The sequence below is a fragment of the Myiozetetes cayanensis genome, unplaced genomic scaffold (assembly GCF_022539395.1).
Source record: "Myiozetetes cayanensis isolate MyiCay16 unplaced genomic scaffold, myiCay2020 scf5-8, whole genome shotgun sequence".
In the NCBI taxonomy this organism is placed as follows: Eukaryota; Metazoa; Chordata; class Aves; order Passeriformes; family Tyrannidae; genus Myiozetetes; species Myiozetetes cayanensis.
The window spans coordinates 62,994,686-63,012,781 of NW_026087742.1; the positions used below are offsets into that span (position 1 = coordinate 62,994,686).

General features: G+C 38.9%; 1 protein-coding gene across 1 annotated transcript; it reads right to left on the reverse strand.

Annotated features, from left to right (window-relative positions):
* Window positions 1–9,061: 9,061 nt before the first annotated feature.
* On the reverse strand, window positions 9,062–18,085 carry NHLRC3 (NHL repeat containing 3). Its single transcript, XM_050331662.1, has 7 exons — window positions 17,963–18,085; window positions 16,771–16,923; window positions 15,778–15,925; window positions 15,121–15,321; window positions 13,920–14,011; window positions 12,241–12,353; window positions 9,062–11,740 (listed from the first exon to the last, which is right to left on the reverse strand). Exons 1-7 carry the CDS (start codon window positions 18,008–18,010, stop codon window positions 11,512–11,514), a joined length of 984 nt encoding a protein of 327 aa, XP_050187619.1. The 5' UTR covers window positions 18,011–18,085; the 3' UTR covers window positions 9,062–11,511.
* Between the last annotated feature and the right edge of the window lie 11 nt (window positions 18,086–18,096).

Sequence of the window (18,096 nt, forward strand, 5' to 3'; positions counted from 1 at the left end):
GGTCCTGGCAAACTGCCCGTCCGTCATCTCATCTCTAGCCTGGGCTCATTCAGCCCAAGCTGCTGCTTTGTCTTCATCTCACAAAACCCTGATGTCACCAGACACCTCAGCAAAACTCAAACTTGAGTCTGCTCAGCAGCCTGGTGGGGATCAAGGTAACAAGTTTGTATAAGTGCTGTGTGGTTATGCCTCCACTATGCGTAACTGTGCTGCGTTGGTGTTTGGCAAGTGCCATCTGGTTTTCATTTTATTTCACAGTATAATTCATCACCTCCACCCTCACAGATTCACAGTGCAACTGCCTTTCTGCTTTCAAGACAATTTCAGCTACAGTGAGTGTGTTTTGATTTACTGTAGCTGAACTCAGCAGAGACTACCATCGGGTCATTCTCCTTCAAATTAAAAGTAATTTGATTTGCAAATTTTAGCAAGCTAGGACTAAGAAAATCTTAACTTATAAAGCAATAAGATGCTAGGACCAACCGTATAATAATTCTGCTCACCACAGTCTAGGAAAATACTCTGCAAAAGCATCTTGAGCACATCAAAACCCATCAAAGCTATATAAGCAGTCAGAATAATAGTGAACAATTAGGAGAGGTGTAGAGAGGAAAACACCAATTGTAGCTCACTACAGGGAATTGTTTAATAGTCCTTGTTGTGACTCAAATTATTATTTCTGTTTGAAAAAGACTGGATGCATCTTTCATTAAAAACTAATTTTTGAATCTTACATTGTGAGAGGGGACACTGGCCTGTTCTATTTGTGTGTCTGTGTACAGGCAAGGCGAGCAAAATAAAATTAAGAAGGATCAAAAGATAGAGCTGATTACAGAAGTAACAAAAATGAGTAACTGACAAACCAAGAAGAATGTTTTTCTTGTTGGTTCTTGAGACTTCCGGTGAACAGTTTTCTCCCTTCCACTTAAGCACATACACTGGAAAAACCATTGGACGTAGCTATAACGAAAACTGTAAAGACAGAGTAAGATCCAAAGCAGCAGCCCACCTCTGGTGACATGGATTACTTTCTTTCTGAGTAACACTGAAAGCCCACTTTGCATTGTAATTTGATGTGCTCCTCAATTGTGTCTTGGGGTTCACTTTACACATTTTCATTAAATGGCATTGTGTTTTGAGGTATTGTGAATTGCAAACAGGATTACCAGGTTAAAGGGACATTGTCAAAACACATTATTTTACAGGCACATATGCACATTAAAAACCTTATTAAGTTTACTAAGTCCAGCAGGCAAAAGCATAGAAAGTGTCAGACTTAATATTATCTGTGTAACTCTAAATCTGTCTTTTCTCCACATGCATCATGGCTACAATATTTAATGACACAATCACCAATTTATTTTCTCCCCAGGGGCTCCTGTCTTATTCAGTGTCCTCTGCTGGAAGCTCCTCCTTCAGCTTCCTGTTCCTTGGACATCTCCAGGCTCACTGCACAGCCAAACCTGACATATTTTCCACAGGAATACCAAATGGAAATTATCTCATGCAGAGGACATGTCCTTTGCTGAATTTAAAGCCATATTTAGTAGAAAGGCATTAGGGCTTATTGGAAAGTTTCAACTAGGTGACATGATTGGCTTTACCGATCATTTCAGCTTGTCGTTTGATAAGCCTGCTGTAGTCCCTTGGAGTTTCCTCAGCAGCCTTGTTGAGGAAGAGGAACAGGACACCAGAAGCTAGGATCTAAGACTGAGCCCCAAGTAAGACAAATGCAAAAAAAATGGGAGGAGAAGTTGTCCAGGGCTGGTTCTGTTCCCTCTTCCCTTCTGTCCCCTTGGGGTGGTCTGTGGATGGCTGGGTTTGCTGCAAAACAAAATCCACCCATGCTGGGCACCTGGAGACCTCTCCAGGCTGTAGGTGCAGAAGTGGCAACCAGCTTCCCCTTTTGTTTCATTCCCTCCCTTTGTGGAGCAAGCAAGAAAACAAAAAATAAGGGACCAACCTGAGGCTCCAGGTTTGCTTTCACCCACTTAAAAAAACTGAGGCCAAGCAATTAAACCAAATGCAGCAGCTAAAATAGTCTTATCCCATAACAAAAATGAAGTAACCCAATCTGATTTACCCCAGTTTCTGAGTTGCCAGTATTGCTTCAGTTTTAGCCCTCATCCCTCCTCCACTGTGTCTGATTTTATAAAAAACTAATAAATTCTCTGCTGAATTTTAAAAAGCAGCAGTATTTGCATTTTGAACACCCAGCCATTGAGGATTCAGCCCATTTAATTATTACGCTTCATAGGATGTACCCAGTTTTCTGACTCACCCTTACTGTGGAGGCACAGCCTGGCAGGGGATGAGCGGTGGGAATACTGGCCACTCGGCCTGTTGGTATTTATTTAAATGTTAGCAATTGCCATTCCTGATCTGGGGCTTAATCTGCACTTCAGATTTGAGATCACTATTCCAGTGATAGCTCTATCCCAGCACTAGCTCTTTAAATATATGCACTGGTAATCACATTTAATTTGACTAGATTCACATAAATCATTTTTTAACAAAAAGGATACATTTCAAGCCTGTGTCATGGACTTGTGCTTTCATTAAATGCCACTGTGTTCTACTTAAATTCTGAATGCTTTGTTTACTTGGATTCACCTCTAAGCACATTACAGTGAAAAAGAAATTCTTCCATATTTATAATAAAACTTTTTAGAAGGTGCTCAAAATTTTCTTTCTTAAATTTTTCCACTGTTTCATTATCTGCAATGTGCTTATGTCAAGCTGTCTTGGCAACGTGCAGGCTTTTATCTCATGTATTGTGCAGTGCCAAGTGCTCTTTTTTTTCTTTTGAAATAATATGGGGTTTGAGATTTTTAGATTAAGCTGTAAATGCTCCTTCTCTGATAAAGATTTTGGATCAAGTAGCTATTATTCCTTTCTTATCCCAGCTGAAATTTCCCCCAAGCGGAACAGTGAGAACGGGGGATGTCATAAAATCCATTAAAACTCATACACTGGGTTTAATGCAGTGAGTTAGACTGGTGCAATAGCATTCCTTGGGACACCTGAGCTGATCTAACGGATCTCTCTCTTGAAAACTGACCTCCTTTTGAAAGCATGGAGGTTTCAGATAGTCTTACTGAATTATATATTGCTTTTCTTTAACACCAGCCTATTTGCTTGGTAAAGGCCTCCAGGGCCAGGGCTGTCTCTGTACAGTGCAAACACAGCAGAGAACTACTGCTGATACTGGGTGGCTTAGGCAGTTTCGTTATAGAAGCATTTGCTACCACTCTTCTCTCCCAGCATGCCTGGGACCCAGACTAGATCAATAAAGATTAAATTAAAATAACATACATATGTATGAATGTTAGATTGTATATACTGCATCTGCTGCATACCTCTCCTGATATATTTAATCTGTACACGAGTGAATGTGTGTTGGTGTTTAGGATATATACTATATGCAACATATAAACTCTGAAGTTTACATGACTTTTGTTTCTTGAGCAAGTCAACATTTACTGGGGAAGGTCATATTCTTAGTGAGATAATTGTTTAAAAAAAAAGAAGTAAATGTTACATAAGGCCTTGCATACCCAAATGCTTGCATTTTTCTTTGCAGTGCCTGGTTAAAAAAAAAAAGAGACTTTCTTAACATGAGCCACTCCAGCGCTGTCAGGGTTTCCTGATGTGCAATCTGTCCTCCTCTCCTCACTGCTGGGGAGCTGTGTGCAGGGATGAAGACCCGTGCACTGCCAAAACCTGTGCAAGAATGGAGAAACTGTGACCAGAAAGCAGCAGGTCAGAGAGAAGGTTAAGTATGTGATGGGAGCTGTCTTTGGCAGCCCTCTGCTCCAGAGGCAGATCCACCTGGATTGGCTAGGGAAACACCATCAGACATAGCTATCAGGAAAACAACACCTTGACTCTATTAATAGTAACAGCTTAATTCATAAAAGATGTTTGACAAATATTGTCTGAGTTTCCTCCTGACTGAGTTGTTTATAAGAAAGAAGGAAATTTATTACAAGGAAATTGGGCAAAATGAAAATCATGATCTCTGCTGCACCATTCATCCCTGTAAGAACACAGGCAAGCATTTTCTAATCAATTGGAAAAGTACCACATCAAAAGTTATCCCAAATATTTTTAATTCCTCCAGCTTGTTATTTGTCCTATAGATGATTCAAACTTTCTTTCTGTTTTTGTCTGGTAGCATCATTCATCACAAAGCCCCTGTTAAGGCAACAACTAGGAGGCACATCGTGGCAACCCTTAGTTATAATTTGTTCTTACAACAATTTTCTAGAGTTTTCATATTAAAAGCTCTGAAGTTAGACTGGGCATTAAGTAAGATGGAGTAAGCCTTATTACAGAGTTAGTGTGGACTCTGCTAAGTAGAATCACTTCTCTCTCCTCCCCCTGACCTTCAGGTCTACTGCTTAATGGATTAAGTACATATTCTCACTGCAATATTTATACACATGTTGAAGCCCATGCCCCTAATATGACATCTTCCTTCCTTTCTCTTTTACAGCAACCCTATAGAGACAATTATGGGCATTTGCTTGCAGATCAGTCACCCTCTGCTACGAACACTGCAGGAGGAGGTCCCATTTGGGAGCTAAGAGCCATCTTCTGCCTGCTTATTCCAGCTACACTAATGCACATGAAATAAACCAGCACGACCAGCAGCATTGTGTCTGGGCTGGAAATCATCAAAACATTTGAAAGAGCACCTTCATTTTAATTCCAAGATTTTTCAACTGCTCCAATTTTTGAACAAAAATTAGCTTGTGTTACCTTGTTTTTGTGTCAGACCATGGGTGATGGTGTGTTACCTAAAAATGTAGTATTTTTTTCCAGTTTTGGTACCTGATGCAGCAAGTCTAGCACTTTTCATCTTTAGGATGGTGGACAGGTGGTACAAGCAGCCAGAGCATGACCCTTGAGGAGAAGTTCAAACCTGACCAGCTGGAGTGAGGACAACTCTGACTTCCTCTGCTGAAACTTCTGATTTTCAGTAAGACAAATGAACTGACTTTGTGACTGTATGTTCAATTCAAAAAGTACCTTCACCACTAAAACCTTAGTATATTTGCAAACTCTTATTTTTCTTTCAAGCTAACCTCTCCTGCATAACAGACAGCATATGTCTCTGCCTATCTGCATTCTCCCCCTGACCTTGGCATGCCAGCTGACTGTACATCTTCACAGAGTTCTGAAGCCAAACCAGTTCAGAGCAGCAGATATAGGGAAAACGGCATGTTCACACACAGGCCTTAAGTGACAAAATGCTGATGATACCTAACACAGTAGCTGGATACAACTAAGGATTTTTAACAGACTTTTCTTCCCCTGCTCTCCTGTTTCTAGTTCTGCTGCAGACTTCCTGAGATTAGGAGGGGAAAGAAGAGGCAGAATTGCCTGCACTATTCAAAATGAGTGTGCACTAGGAATTCACATAACTGCATTGCAATGCCTTCTGTTTGATCATCTGGTACTTTCCTAGTACCACCCATTGTTCTCTTTGTTTCCTGATTGCTTCTGTGGAAGCTGATATTTTCAAAGAATCTTGTCTTATGAGCTGGAATAATTTCCTAAATGGCAATTTATATCAAAGATATCACAGTGTATAAAATTAAACTTTTTTTACCAGTTTTACCTGATTTTTTATTTATAAATGTTATATTTTTTTTGCTATTTTATTGCCCAGTCAATCCCATGATAACCTTCTGCAACTATTTGCAGCTTTTGTCTTTAGTCTCAAGCCTAAGTAGCTTAGCATTGTCAGAGCATTCTGTCCCTGACTTCCCAAATGCATTTCCAGAACATTTATCAATACACTAAGCAGCAACTAGTTTTTAACATATTTAATGTATAATATTTTAATTAGTCTTCAATAACTATTCCTTCTTTCTCATTCCATGCAATTTCTGTATGGATATTTAGAATGGGATGTTGCTAAAAGCCCTTTGAAAATTTAAGTAAACTTTATTTTCTGGATTATCCTAACATACATGCTCAGAGATTTTTCCAAAGACCTGTAATAGATTTCATGGCTGTGTATCCAATACATGTACTCTTTCATTATGGTTTATGTCAACTAGCAAGGTACAACCATTCTGTAGAGATTCTGTTGAATATCTACAGAAACCTCCCACACAGGTGTAGTGGCTTTTTTCATTTGGTTTTGTGTGTGTTAGGATTTTTTTTTTTCTTTAAATTTAACTGCATGGAAATTTGCTAAGCACTTCAACAGTAAACACAGATAAAAAACTCAGTATCTATTCTGGTCTATTCTTCCATAAGGGTTCCTTTACAGTTTGACCATTTAGTCACCCTTTGACAACTGTCAGAGGCAGTACTGTACTGCACTGAGAGCTAGGAGCAGAAACAAATTCAGCCTCATCAAATCATGGGGATATAGTATTACCCCTGTATAGCACACAGATAGCTTTAGTGCTTGGCAGTTCTAATATCCAGACTTTCTGTCACACAGTAAACATTCTTCTGGATTTGTTTGTTTTTATTAAAAAGTGCTAAGAAAACATTTTGAAATTAAAAGTCTTACTCGTTTTCCACTGCAAGTCAACTTTTCCAGTCTACACAGTTTAAACAAGGAGCAGAGCAAAAGATGACTCAGGCATCATCTGTAAATGACTCCATGGGTAATATGAAAAAAAGTAATTCCATATTATGTCTCCAAGTTACCTGAAAACAGAAAACAGGAGGTTGAAGACAAATTAATCCAGACTAAATACAAAGCCTCTCCTTCATAATGATGTTTATTGACTACTAGGATGGATTAAAACACCTAGACTTTAGTTATTCAAGAGATTTCTCAAGTCTTAATTTGTTTGTAAGAGATCCCACCACAGCTGAGACAGAATTACTAGGCTTATTCCTGATGTAACTGGGCAACGATTTCACCTCTGTTTTGCAGATCTAGTTACACACGTTTGGTTTCATCAGCCTCAAAACACGTGATACTAAGTATGTCTATTCAATATCTCATTTGTTTCACTGTCACTTTGGCTTTAATGCAGTAACAAATAAATCCTCCTGTGAGCATAAATTAATATGCCTTAAAATTTCATATAAGCAACATTACTGATGTTTTATGAACACTGAAAGAGTCAAATATTTTGAAACATTTACCTGAAGAAAAGTCTGTGTTCTAACTTTTTTATGGCAACTGCTGGCAAATACAATTTTTGCAGATGCAAACCCCCAAAGTAGAATATAATAGTAATAAAAATCAGAGCAAGATTTTTAAACAAAGGCTGAGAAAGGAGGGGTAGAATAAAACTGGTGAATGAGATTAAGTAAGCTTAGCTCTAATCTCACTCAGGGTCACCTCTGTAGGGAAATATACTGGCATCCCTCTCTTGGTGTAATTATGCTGCTACAGTTATACTATTATAAATTATTATGTTTCCAAGGCACCATTTCAGGAGTAATTCTATTACAACCAATGATGTAAGGACTACAAGGATTAATTCACCACATCCAGTTATCTCTGGACACTGAATTACTGATTTTTTTTCTAGGAAAAACAATGGAAATAAAAGATCGATATAAATCCAGTAGTAATAAGCAAAAAAATACTATGATTCTATGATCAGCTATGTTTAAAGCAGTCTATTTTGAAAAAAGAAAGGAGGTCTGGAGCAATTTGTCATCTTTATTGACTTAAAACATTCAGGAAACACCAGCTGTTTGCATTTGCAAAATATATCTTCACACTAAATATGCCAAGCATCAGCAGGGGTTTGGTGCCCTCTCACGTTTTATACAAGCAACTTCAACAATTGCAAACACACTTCTTCATGATAGATCACTTGAGGTGGTTTCTCAGGTTGCAAATTTTAAAGAAAATGTAAACTAAGGCAACTGACTGCTTAATGCTTCAAAAAGATTCGTAACCACTTTCACAGAGGCAGTGAACTTACAGCAACAAGCAGACCTGCAGACATACCTGTGTACCCTCCCCTTCAACTTTTATTGAGGTGGTTCAGCCTCACTGATCTGATGTTGCATAGAACAAATCTGATTCAGGTTTCTTTTGTTTTGGTCAGACAAATATTGTTAATAAATTGCTGACTATGAGAACAGAAACACACATATAAAAAAAGGTTGTTTAGCATCATAGAAAAATCATGATTACTGAGGCACTGGCACAGGTTGCCCAGAGACACTGTGAATGATCCATCTCTGGAAATGTCCAAGGTGAGGTTGGATGGGGCACTGAACAACCTGATTTAGTGGAAGCTTCCCTGCCCATGGCAGAGGGGTTGGAACCAGATGGTCCTGAAGGTTTCTTCCAACCCAAACCATTCTATCATTCTGTGAAGTGAGAAGACTATGTGATCTGGTCTTACCTCCTGGGAACATCATCCAGCTAACAGTTGTGGTACTTCCTTAAAGAAAAGGGTCAATTAAAAAAAGTCTGCAAAATTGGAGACATCAAAATATAGAATATTCTTATTTCCATTAATTCAATATTCCAGTGCTTACTGCTTACACCTAAAATTTAGCACTTACTACCTAAAATTAGATTTCTGGGAGGTTCTAGCAATCACCTTAGTTACCTAACCTCTTGGTTAGGTACCACTGGAGTATGTTATTTTTCTTGTTGTGCAAGTATTTCTAACTCAAAGAGAAGTTCTTTTTTGACCTTCTAAAAGCTCAATTGACTGTTTAGTAAATCTTTTCTGAAAATAAAACGCAATTTGTCATAAGAAATGTTTTGTGAGTTTCTTTTTAATTTCCCTATTAGCATCATAAGGGTATACAGTTTAAATATTTCTTTAAACTTGGCTCTTATGTAGCTCATCATCCCATTTTACTAATTACTCAGAGGGAAACATATGAGAGATATTTATGTGTCTGTCTTGATACCTAAATTAGAATGCAAAAGAGATTGTCCACAGAAATAGTAACGTATAAAGCCAACACAGAATTTTAGATTACATTTGCGTGTTGGTATCAGAAGCTACTAAATACCTTACTAAAGTGCCGAGGGCCCCATACTTAGAAAAGTAATCCCTTGCAATGAAGTGTATTGATATTAGTACAGAAATAAAGCACTCAAGACTTTAATAATGGGAAATTCTCAATTTATTTTATCAAATTATTCTACTACGCGTTTTTTCAGAAATCAGTTTCAAGATGATACATAAGAAAACCTTTATAGAATAAAGTTAGTGCACAAAATCATTTTCTGGTCACAGACACAGAGACAAAAAGGAGTCAAGCATTTCATACTAGTTAATAATGAGCATCCCTTGTCCCTTGTTATCACAAATACCCAAATGCCTAGTGGTAAGGCACATGTTGGCACCATGGCCTATTTCAGCAAAGCCAGACAAAACTGGATGAAAGTTCCCCATTTGTAGGGGCTGCAAAAGCCCATGTAAAAAGGGAGCTGAAAGCAGATCTGTGCAGCAAACAGAAGCTGGTAGAACTATCGGTCAACATCCAAAAGTGCATTATTACTTTACTGAACACAGAAGCAACGTTCCCAGAGAGCGTTAAGTTCTGTTCCAAATGGATGTGACAAAGGAAAAATAAATAAGGAGAGGATGTGTCAAACCCATGACAGGATGTGATCAGGAAGGAAGGATATACCTGGACTCCTTACACCACTGAGATACACTCAAATATCGTGATATTACAGTAAAATTTAAGAAAATAAATCCAGTTTGTGTAGGCAAGAAATAGCTAAATTACTCATAGAGCAGAGATCCCTGAGTTCGTGGAAAACTAGTTAGAAAATCCACACGACACACTGTGTGGACATATCCATCTAGGTTTAGAGGAAGTACTGCTACTTTTTCAGCAAATAAATATTGCTAACTAGCTCCCGTTCAAGACCATGTGAGTGATGGACCATATCTGCTAGTGAATAACCCTGAAGTTCTGGTTCTCAGGCTTGTGTGAGAACAGACCCAGATGAGATCCGGTTTTGTTTTTCTGGATGTAGCCAAAACCAAAGCATTCACAGTTAATGCATTAATCTCAAATAGCACTAAAATCAGGCCATCAGGCTCCACTGCTGAGTTACCTTCCACAAAAAGTATGATTCTGACTTTTCTGGACAGATTTTCCATCTGCTGACTCACAAATTTGTGATCATAGGTTGAAACCTGCCAAATTAAGCAGCATTTGCTTTTGATAACATTCACTGAAATGGGTATTTCCCATCAGTATAAGTCTATTTGCCATATTCCCTTTCCATGGAAGTAGAAAAAAATTGCCACTCTTAGCTGGTAATTAGCACTAAAATAATCCACACAGTACAATAAGTGTGTGGAAACAGTGAAAATCCTCCTAAATGTTTTGAAGAGCTAGAAAATATGGAATGTAGATCCACAGCTTTACTCTGGTAATCAGTTATTCACTGTCTCATTTCTGCCATGCCATTTTTTCCCATCCCATTTTTCCATATCCAGTTCCTTCTATGCTATAAAGTCTTCTAGCAACATGTAGAGACAACAGAACCGCTCTGGTCTGGGAATGGAAAGAAGCAGCATATTTTTAGGACAGAGCTTGGAGACATCTGCTAGAATATAGGGTAAGAAACTTAACTCTAGACATTAGTGGAGTTGATGAAGTCTGAGTTCTGGAAACAAAACAGTTAAAAAACCCCAAATTAAAACAGATGCATTGCTGTTAACTGACAGTGCTACAAATAAATTGGAAGAAAATCATGTCTCCCAGTCCCTACTGCTGATTAAGACTTTCCTAGCTAATTGCAATTTGTTTTTCTTGAGGAACTTAAAATGACTTGAACTTCAATATGTTCCCCTGTGAAACGTTACAGAACAGAAAATTCATGCTGATATAAATCAAATCAGGTTAAGAACTGATTGAGTTAAGAATCAGTACTTGGCTGCTGTGCACATATACTTTTAATTGAGCTGAAGTGCTTAATATCAATTTAACTTAAGCTTATTACAGACTTCACCATTTTAGCTAGAGCTGAAAACAGATTTCAATACTTAATGTCATTAACCACCTAGGGCAGATGCCAGTATCAGTACTGACTCCAATATCCAGCAGCATCTCATTTAGCATAATACATCCTTATATTCGGTGTTGGACAGTATCAGCACAATGATTCAAAAAGAAAAAAAAAAAGTGAAGAAACATTGAAGTCCTCTCTTCCCAGGAAATAACTTATACAATTTCTTTCAGACAGTTCTGACCATTTAACAACACACACAGGCTAAGCAGAGAAGCCCCAAGATGACTCCATACATTTAAGAACAACAGTTGTGTTTATAAAGTTTCTATAAAATAAAATTAAAATGCTTTCCATTTTTCAATTGCAACAAAAGCAAAAACCACCAGAGCATTAATAAAATGAGCCCAGGTACTTCTCCAGAAGTGCAGAACAGAACAGACAGATTCGTAGCTCAAGGGTTCTGGCAGCACAATATTCTGTGCTTGTCTAAGGAAACATAAGCTACAAAAAACTCCAGGAAATGGGATCATAGGTCTTGTGTGTCACAGAGCTTGTGCCATGGCAGTTGTGGGAAACCATCAGCTTAAGGGTACAAATTTTTGTACTTGCTGGGCTCCAATCTCTGCAACATAGATCGCTCCCCTCTTCATGTCTACATCCACAAGGTGCGGTTTGGTTTCATCCGCCAGCTGGATTGTGTGGACCGTAACACAGTCCCCAATAGCGCCCACTGGTGGTGCTGCCAAGATTGCTAACCGGTTGAGGTTCAGCTGAGCTACAATCAGGTACTTGTAATCCGCAGTAAACCTGTGAAAGACACACATATGTTTGAATTATGGATGCCATATGACATCTCATTTTGACACAAGCATGAACTTTTATACAAACAAAAACTCCTTAATAGTCACATCTTTGAAAGTTATGACAGACAAAAATGCAACAAAACACTGAGAATTAACTTCCAAGTCTTGCTCTTCACATGGCTGCTCATTGAGACAGATTATGCTACAGAAAACTCATTCAAGACAATCCTTCTGCCTGTAAAAGCTGCAACAGTAATATTAATAACACAACAACTTTAAAATGAAGTTCCCAATCCTGCATTCAAATCCACGGGACTTGTTACAAAGTCAGGATTTCCCTGTCAAGATAAAACTGTGCAGATCTTTACATATGATTAGGGTACAGTACCCTATTAAACTGGTTAACTCCTTGTCATCAGGCATTAAATCAACATTTTAATTCACCAGTATGAGTACACCTTATTTATGTAATTGCATGTGTCTAGAGGAACTGTTCAACAATACCTCACTGAATAGGGTCCATCTTCTGAAAAACAGCTGCTCCAAGACCCAAGCCATTCTCCTGTGACTTTATCAAAAACTTGGATTCTTTTGTTGTCTCTGTCTGCAACCCATACCTGTTAAGAAGAAAAATCATGGCTGTTCACAAACAGAACAGAGCAAATGCATTAGTTTCTTATAAGAGCAAGTTCCCTGTAGTGAAAAAGAGATACAACTTGGAAGAATGTACCTTCCCATTCAAAACTAAATCAGTAGATAAGACTTCCGGATATAAACCAAAACTGGCCTGTAGTTGACATACATGAATTATTTTATACTACTTTAACGGAGAAACTGGTGTCTTCTCTTCATTTTTGTGGCTATGATATGGATATGTTCGATAGGATTTTCCCCCCCACTGTGAAGACATATTCCCATACATTTAATTCTAAAGATCTGTATAAAGGTCTGTCACCCCACTAAAAATTTTTTTTTCAATGGTAGTCACTCTTCATTATCCAGGTCCGTGATGACTGCATCTACAAGCACTCTTGATATGCCTAATACAACTACAAATATCGAGCAATTTAAACACTTAAAACATGTTCAGTTTGTTTTGTCTTATCAGTTTTTCAGAGCTTGTCTCTATCCCACCCTGTGGTAACTGGGTTCACAAACAGTACAAGCCAGCAAACACCACTAGACAGTTCCAGTCAAGGCATCTTTTGTACAACAATCACTGAAGTTTTAGCTGTTGACAATGCATCAGTCTGGTAAGTAAACTTCATGACTTTTCTGGGGTATCACCGAAAAGGGAGCAATAAACAAGATGCCCTGACATCTTTTTTTTAATGAAACACAACTACAGCATTCTCTTAGATTTCTTAGGAATTAAGGATTATATTTTAACATAGGCTCATCCTCAACACTATGTTGGCAATAAAATCATAGCCCATCACAGTTGCTCTCTTGTGGTGAATAAACTCAGTTAACATTCAGCTATAAAGTGACCATGCCCCTCCTGTTCTCTTTCCCACTCTGCCAGTTTTGGCAGAGCAGTGATTTTTATTTACATTTCTTATTCGGATTCATATAGCATCAGCAGAATTAGCTCAAACCAGTCATGTTTTAGCAAAGCTACCTTATTTTCACTAAAACAGAAAAAGAAGCAGCTGCATAATTTGTCTACAAAAATGGCAGACCACAGCCAGACTACAATTAACATCTGGCAGAAGTGGACTCTTGGAATGCCTCGAGTTGCATGGAAAAAAAGAGTAATGTCCATAACCTAGCTGGAGCCTCACTATCATCTTAAACTTACTGGAATTTTCTAATATGAAATTAAAGCCCCCTGATGTGGAAGTGCTTTCATAGATATTTATTACAGAACAGAGTTCTCTGTTACTCTCAAAATGTTACAGGTAACCTGTTACAAAGTGCAGGGAAACAGTCAGTTGTTGCATGGACATTGACAATGTAACTGATCAGAATCCTTGTGTTAACCTTGGAGTCAGCTACACCGGCAGAATCTGCAGTGGGAAACTTCAGCTCATGACTAGCACAATGAAAACTGTAACCCCCATAAAATGATACAGATCCCAACAGTTCTAATAAAGAAGAAATAAAGCTTGTTTTGTTCAAATACATTGTAAATGGGGTCTGTTGAAAGACGAAAGAAAAAATCATTTTCTTTTACTCTTTACCCGTCCAAAACCATCCACTGTTACACTGTGAGGAATCTTGAACTGACCAATGCCGGTCCCGTTTGTTCCAGTCAGCCATATCTCTTTGTAATCTAAACAGTGAACACCATGAAAAAGGAAAGTAAAAAAATCACAGTGAGAAAACAGCAAACAAAGCATCTTTAAGTCATTCCCTTACAAAATTATTTTGAGTAACTTGTAAAAGGTGAAATTTCTAAACTTTTTAAACACAGTACCTCTGATACATATACTGGAACTACTACAGTCACTACTGGATTATTATTACTAGTGGTTTCAGAACTATAGTTACAGAACCATAACCAATAGTACATTTCTGCCATAGTCTAAGATTCTGTTAAGCACCGAATTTAAAAAAAAAGGAAAAAGAAAAGTTGGCTGATTATGCTACTCATTTCTTTACTAAATTGATTTTTTATATCTGTTATGTGGCAGTTCTGGGTTTTAACAATTCACCATTTCGCAACCCAGGTATTAGGAAACTATCTACTTTATGAGAGAACAATGGAGAAAAAGTATCTCCTCCACTAATCCCAACCATAGGCATGTGCAGATTCCACACTCACTACCCTAACTGGGGTATATGAGTAAGCTAATTAGAATCACAGAACAATTTAAGTATAAAAGATCTCCAGACACCATCTGGTCCAAGCTGCTCCTCAAAGCAAGACTAATCTAATACATTGAATTCTGACATTAGATCAGGTTCCTCCTAACTCATAACTTTTGAGTATCTCCAAGAATGGAGAGTGTACACCATCTCTGGGCAAACTATTCACTGTCTAACCAGCCTCACTATGAACATTTTCTTCCAAAAATTGAATTGGAATTCCCCTTCTTGCAGCTCTTGCTTAGTGTTCTGCATTCTTCACTGTGCATCTCCAAGAAACACGTGGCTCTGCCTTCTCCATAGCCTCCCATTACTGACTTCAAGACAGCAATAAGAATCCCCCTTAGCTTTCTCTCTTAAAGACTAAACAAACTCACACTCTCAGCCTCTTCTCATGAATGATTAGGAGATTTTTCCTGAAGTGACAAGCAATAAAACAGGATCTGAGTGAACAAGGTCTTCTAATGTTAAATGACAGTTCTACCTATTCCTTGTTTAAAAGTATTCTCAAGCCATGTTATTTAAAATTCAATTTTCAGTGGTCAACTACTGTGACAGTTCATTTTTTCATACCATTGGATAGTTTGATCAATCTGTTGTTCATTCCTCCATCTCCATCCACAACATATACATCTCCATTTTCCTCTACAAAGATCTCTGCTGGTTGATCAAATTGCAGGGGAATCAAACTTGAACCAGCATTTCCTGGTGTGCCCAAGACCTGCATAAGTTTACCCAAAGGGCTATACTGTTTCACAGTGTGTCCATATTTCCCTGAATTAAAGAAAAAAAAAAGTGCCAAATTAAAACCAATTGCAAAGATAAAAAATCTGATACTCACAAGTGATATTAATTCATCAGTCAAAATTCTGTAGTGAGATTATGACTGTAAGTTCATAGGCTACAGCAATATTCATTCACTGTATTAAGGTTACTAAACCTAGGATAAACAACAGGTCTAGCCAGAAGTCGTGGGTTTTTTCCGATACTTCTGGGTGGCAGCAGGGAGGAGTACTTAATGAGCTCAGCAGCTGTAAGCAGACACGTAGCACAAATCACGACTTTGGAGTGTTTTGTGCAGCACCTGGGAAGTTTGTTCACAGCAAGAAAAGCACAAATCTGCCTCAGAATTGTCTGAGAGACTTAAAACGATGAGTTGTTTAAAGCAAAATCTTCACTGTTAACATTTTCTTCCCCATCTAATACTTCTCATATCACCACCGTGCATACCTGTTCCAACATCCGTGACCCACACTGAACTATCTGTTGCAGTGTTCCATACAAAGATACCATGAGGCATTTCAACTGTATCATTCCAGGAGTAAAGAAAATAGCCCTCTTCTGAGAACACAAGCACTTTTGGCACATTGTCTCCCCTCTGAAAAGGCAAAACAAAATCTAAAGAAAACATAATAAGCAAGTGTTCATATTTTTTTAAATTCTTCTTTGTGAAGTTTTTGCAATGTTTCATGAACCATAAGAATTTCCTCAGATGATTGTCTACTAGACCTCTTTTCTATCTAGAAAAGGAAAGAGAGAGAAGGGTCTAAGTTTAGCATGAAAAACCTTCCACTCAGCCTTGACTTTCACTTTAAATCATATAAGAGTCCAGCTTTCAGAGCAGCTAAGCACCTGCAGCTATCTTGGCCTTCATTTTAAATTGTGATTTTATGTTCCTGTGGAAAAATATGCCCAGCATAACACAGGCATGAAAAATTGTAACTGTGCTTATTAGCTGCATGGCACTCAAGTACTCATACTGTGCTTTACAATTAATTCCCTCCACTTAGCCAGGGCCTAGAGATACCGATGGATGGAACTGGGTAGAGGAGATAATTTAACTCAGTTACTGTAACCGGTTGAAAGAGCTGTGTCATTTTGATTTCATGGGACAAGGCCTGAAGGAGTGGAAGATTCAGTTGCCACAGAATCACATTTTCCCTTGCAGCTAAGGGAAGAAGCCGCTGTAACTCAGTGAAGTTGGATCATGCATTCATACCACAGAAATTTAATGATTTTTTTTTCAAAAGTGCAAACAAATATGGTAACAGAACTGCTTTAAGAAAATAGATATATCAGAGACATTTATACTTACATTTTCTTTGATTTTGATACAAAAATTATTCATATATACATAGACATATACGTCCTATTCTAAACAGGATTCTTCAAAGGTAAAATACACTTGAAAAACAAAGAAAGAAATATAGTATTCACACTCACTTGTCCTACATAGATCAAACCATGAAGAGAGTCAACAGCAACACAAAATGTTTGGCCAGTGAAGTCTTCTGGAGTTTTAGGCCAGCCTATGTCTAGTTTGTACATCTGCTGCTGTTCCTTCCAAGAAGAGAAGTAATCATATGCTTTTAGAACCTGAAAGTACAAAATAAATATTCCTTAGTAACCAAATTCCATGATGGTGGGATCAAAGAAAATAGCAGCTGAAAGTAACAGTGTGTTGAAGCATCATAAATTCACTTATTCAATTTATATTAACAGGACAGATAAGCAGAAGCAGGCTTGCTGCTAGAGGTTTGGATTGCAAATGAGAAAACTTCAACAAACTGAAAATTAGTTAATGAAGTCCTTTGGACTGGGGAGCTCTGGAGTTAGAAGGCAAAACATACATGCTGAAATTTCTTATATCAAAGTTGCTATTAAATATTTGTATCTGTAAATCAGACTCCAAAATGAAGAAAATAGTGGAGAAGGTTTCAAATGAAACAGATTCAACAGCCACTTCAAGAAGATGTAAAAATAACAAAATGAAAAGAATTAAGGGGAAAAAAATGGGTCAAGAAAGAAAAACTACATCTTGGAAATGGGGAAGCATTAAACACCGGAATGGTCAGACTCAGGGCCATGCATGCATTTTAAAGGAAAATGGAAGAAAATCATCTTTCACCTTTTTGTTCTATTTTTCCAAAAAAAGAGTGGAAGCTAAGCACTGCTGCGCTGCTGCAAGATAAAACAGTGAAATGGAGAGCTCAGTCCAGAGCTAAGAAGTACCGTGGGTGACCCTGAAGGCCCACGGCCACCTGACATTCCTGCTGCTCGCCTTGCCGGGAGCAGGGCTGCACTGATGACACAGAACTGCGGACAGACAGACCGGGCTGCCATGGAGGAAAACCATGAGCAACCCAGCAGGGAGAAAACGCGACAGCAGCAACAAGCGGGACGTCATTCACCCAGACATTACTTTTTCCTCCCTCGAGCCCAGCAAAATGCCTGGAACCAAATGAAAAGGATCAGCAGCCCCCACCCCACGTCAGCCGCCAGCCGGGCGGGACAGCACCGGGACGAAAAGAGTTCTTTAGTCCCGGGGCCCCGCCGCCCCCCTCGCCGCGGCCCCTCCCCGCTCCCCGCCGTAGCCGGAGGCCCCCGCACGAAGCCCCGGGTGGCCGTGGCGCACCTGGGAGGCGCCGAGCAGAGCAAGCAGGGCCAGCATCGCCCCGGCCATGGCAGCGCCGGCACCGCAGCTGCTCCCGCCTCCCGGGGGCCGGCCCGGTTGCCATGGCGGCCACGCGGGCACCGCCCCGCCCGGCC

Coding starts and splice junctions, on each gene's coding strand:
- NHLRC3 (XM_050331662.1), bottom strand. CDS start 18,010: ATGGCCGGGGCGATGCTGGCCCTGCTTGCTCTGCTCGGCGCCTCCCAG. Junction 14,012..15,120: donor ATTGATCAAACTATCCAATG/GTATGAAAAAAT, acceptor TTCACTGTTTAG/ATTACAAAGAGATATGGCTG. Junction 11,741..12,240: donor GATGGACCCTATTCAGTGAG/GTATTGTTGAAC, acceptor TGTCTTTCACAG/GTTTACTGCGGATTACAAGT.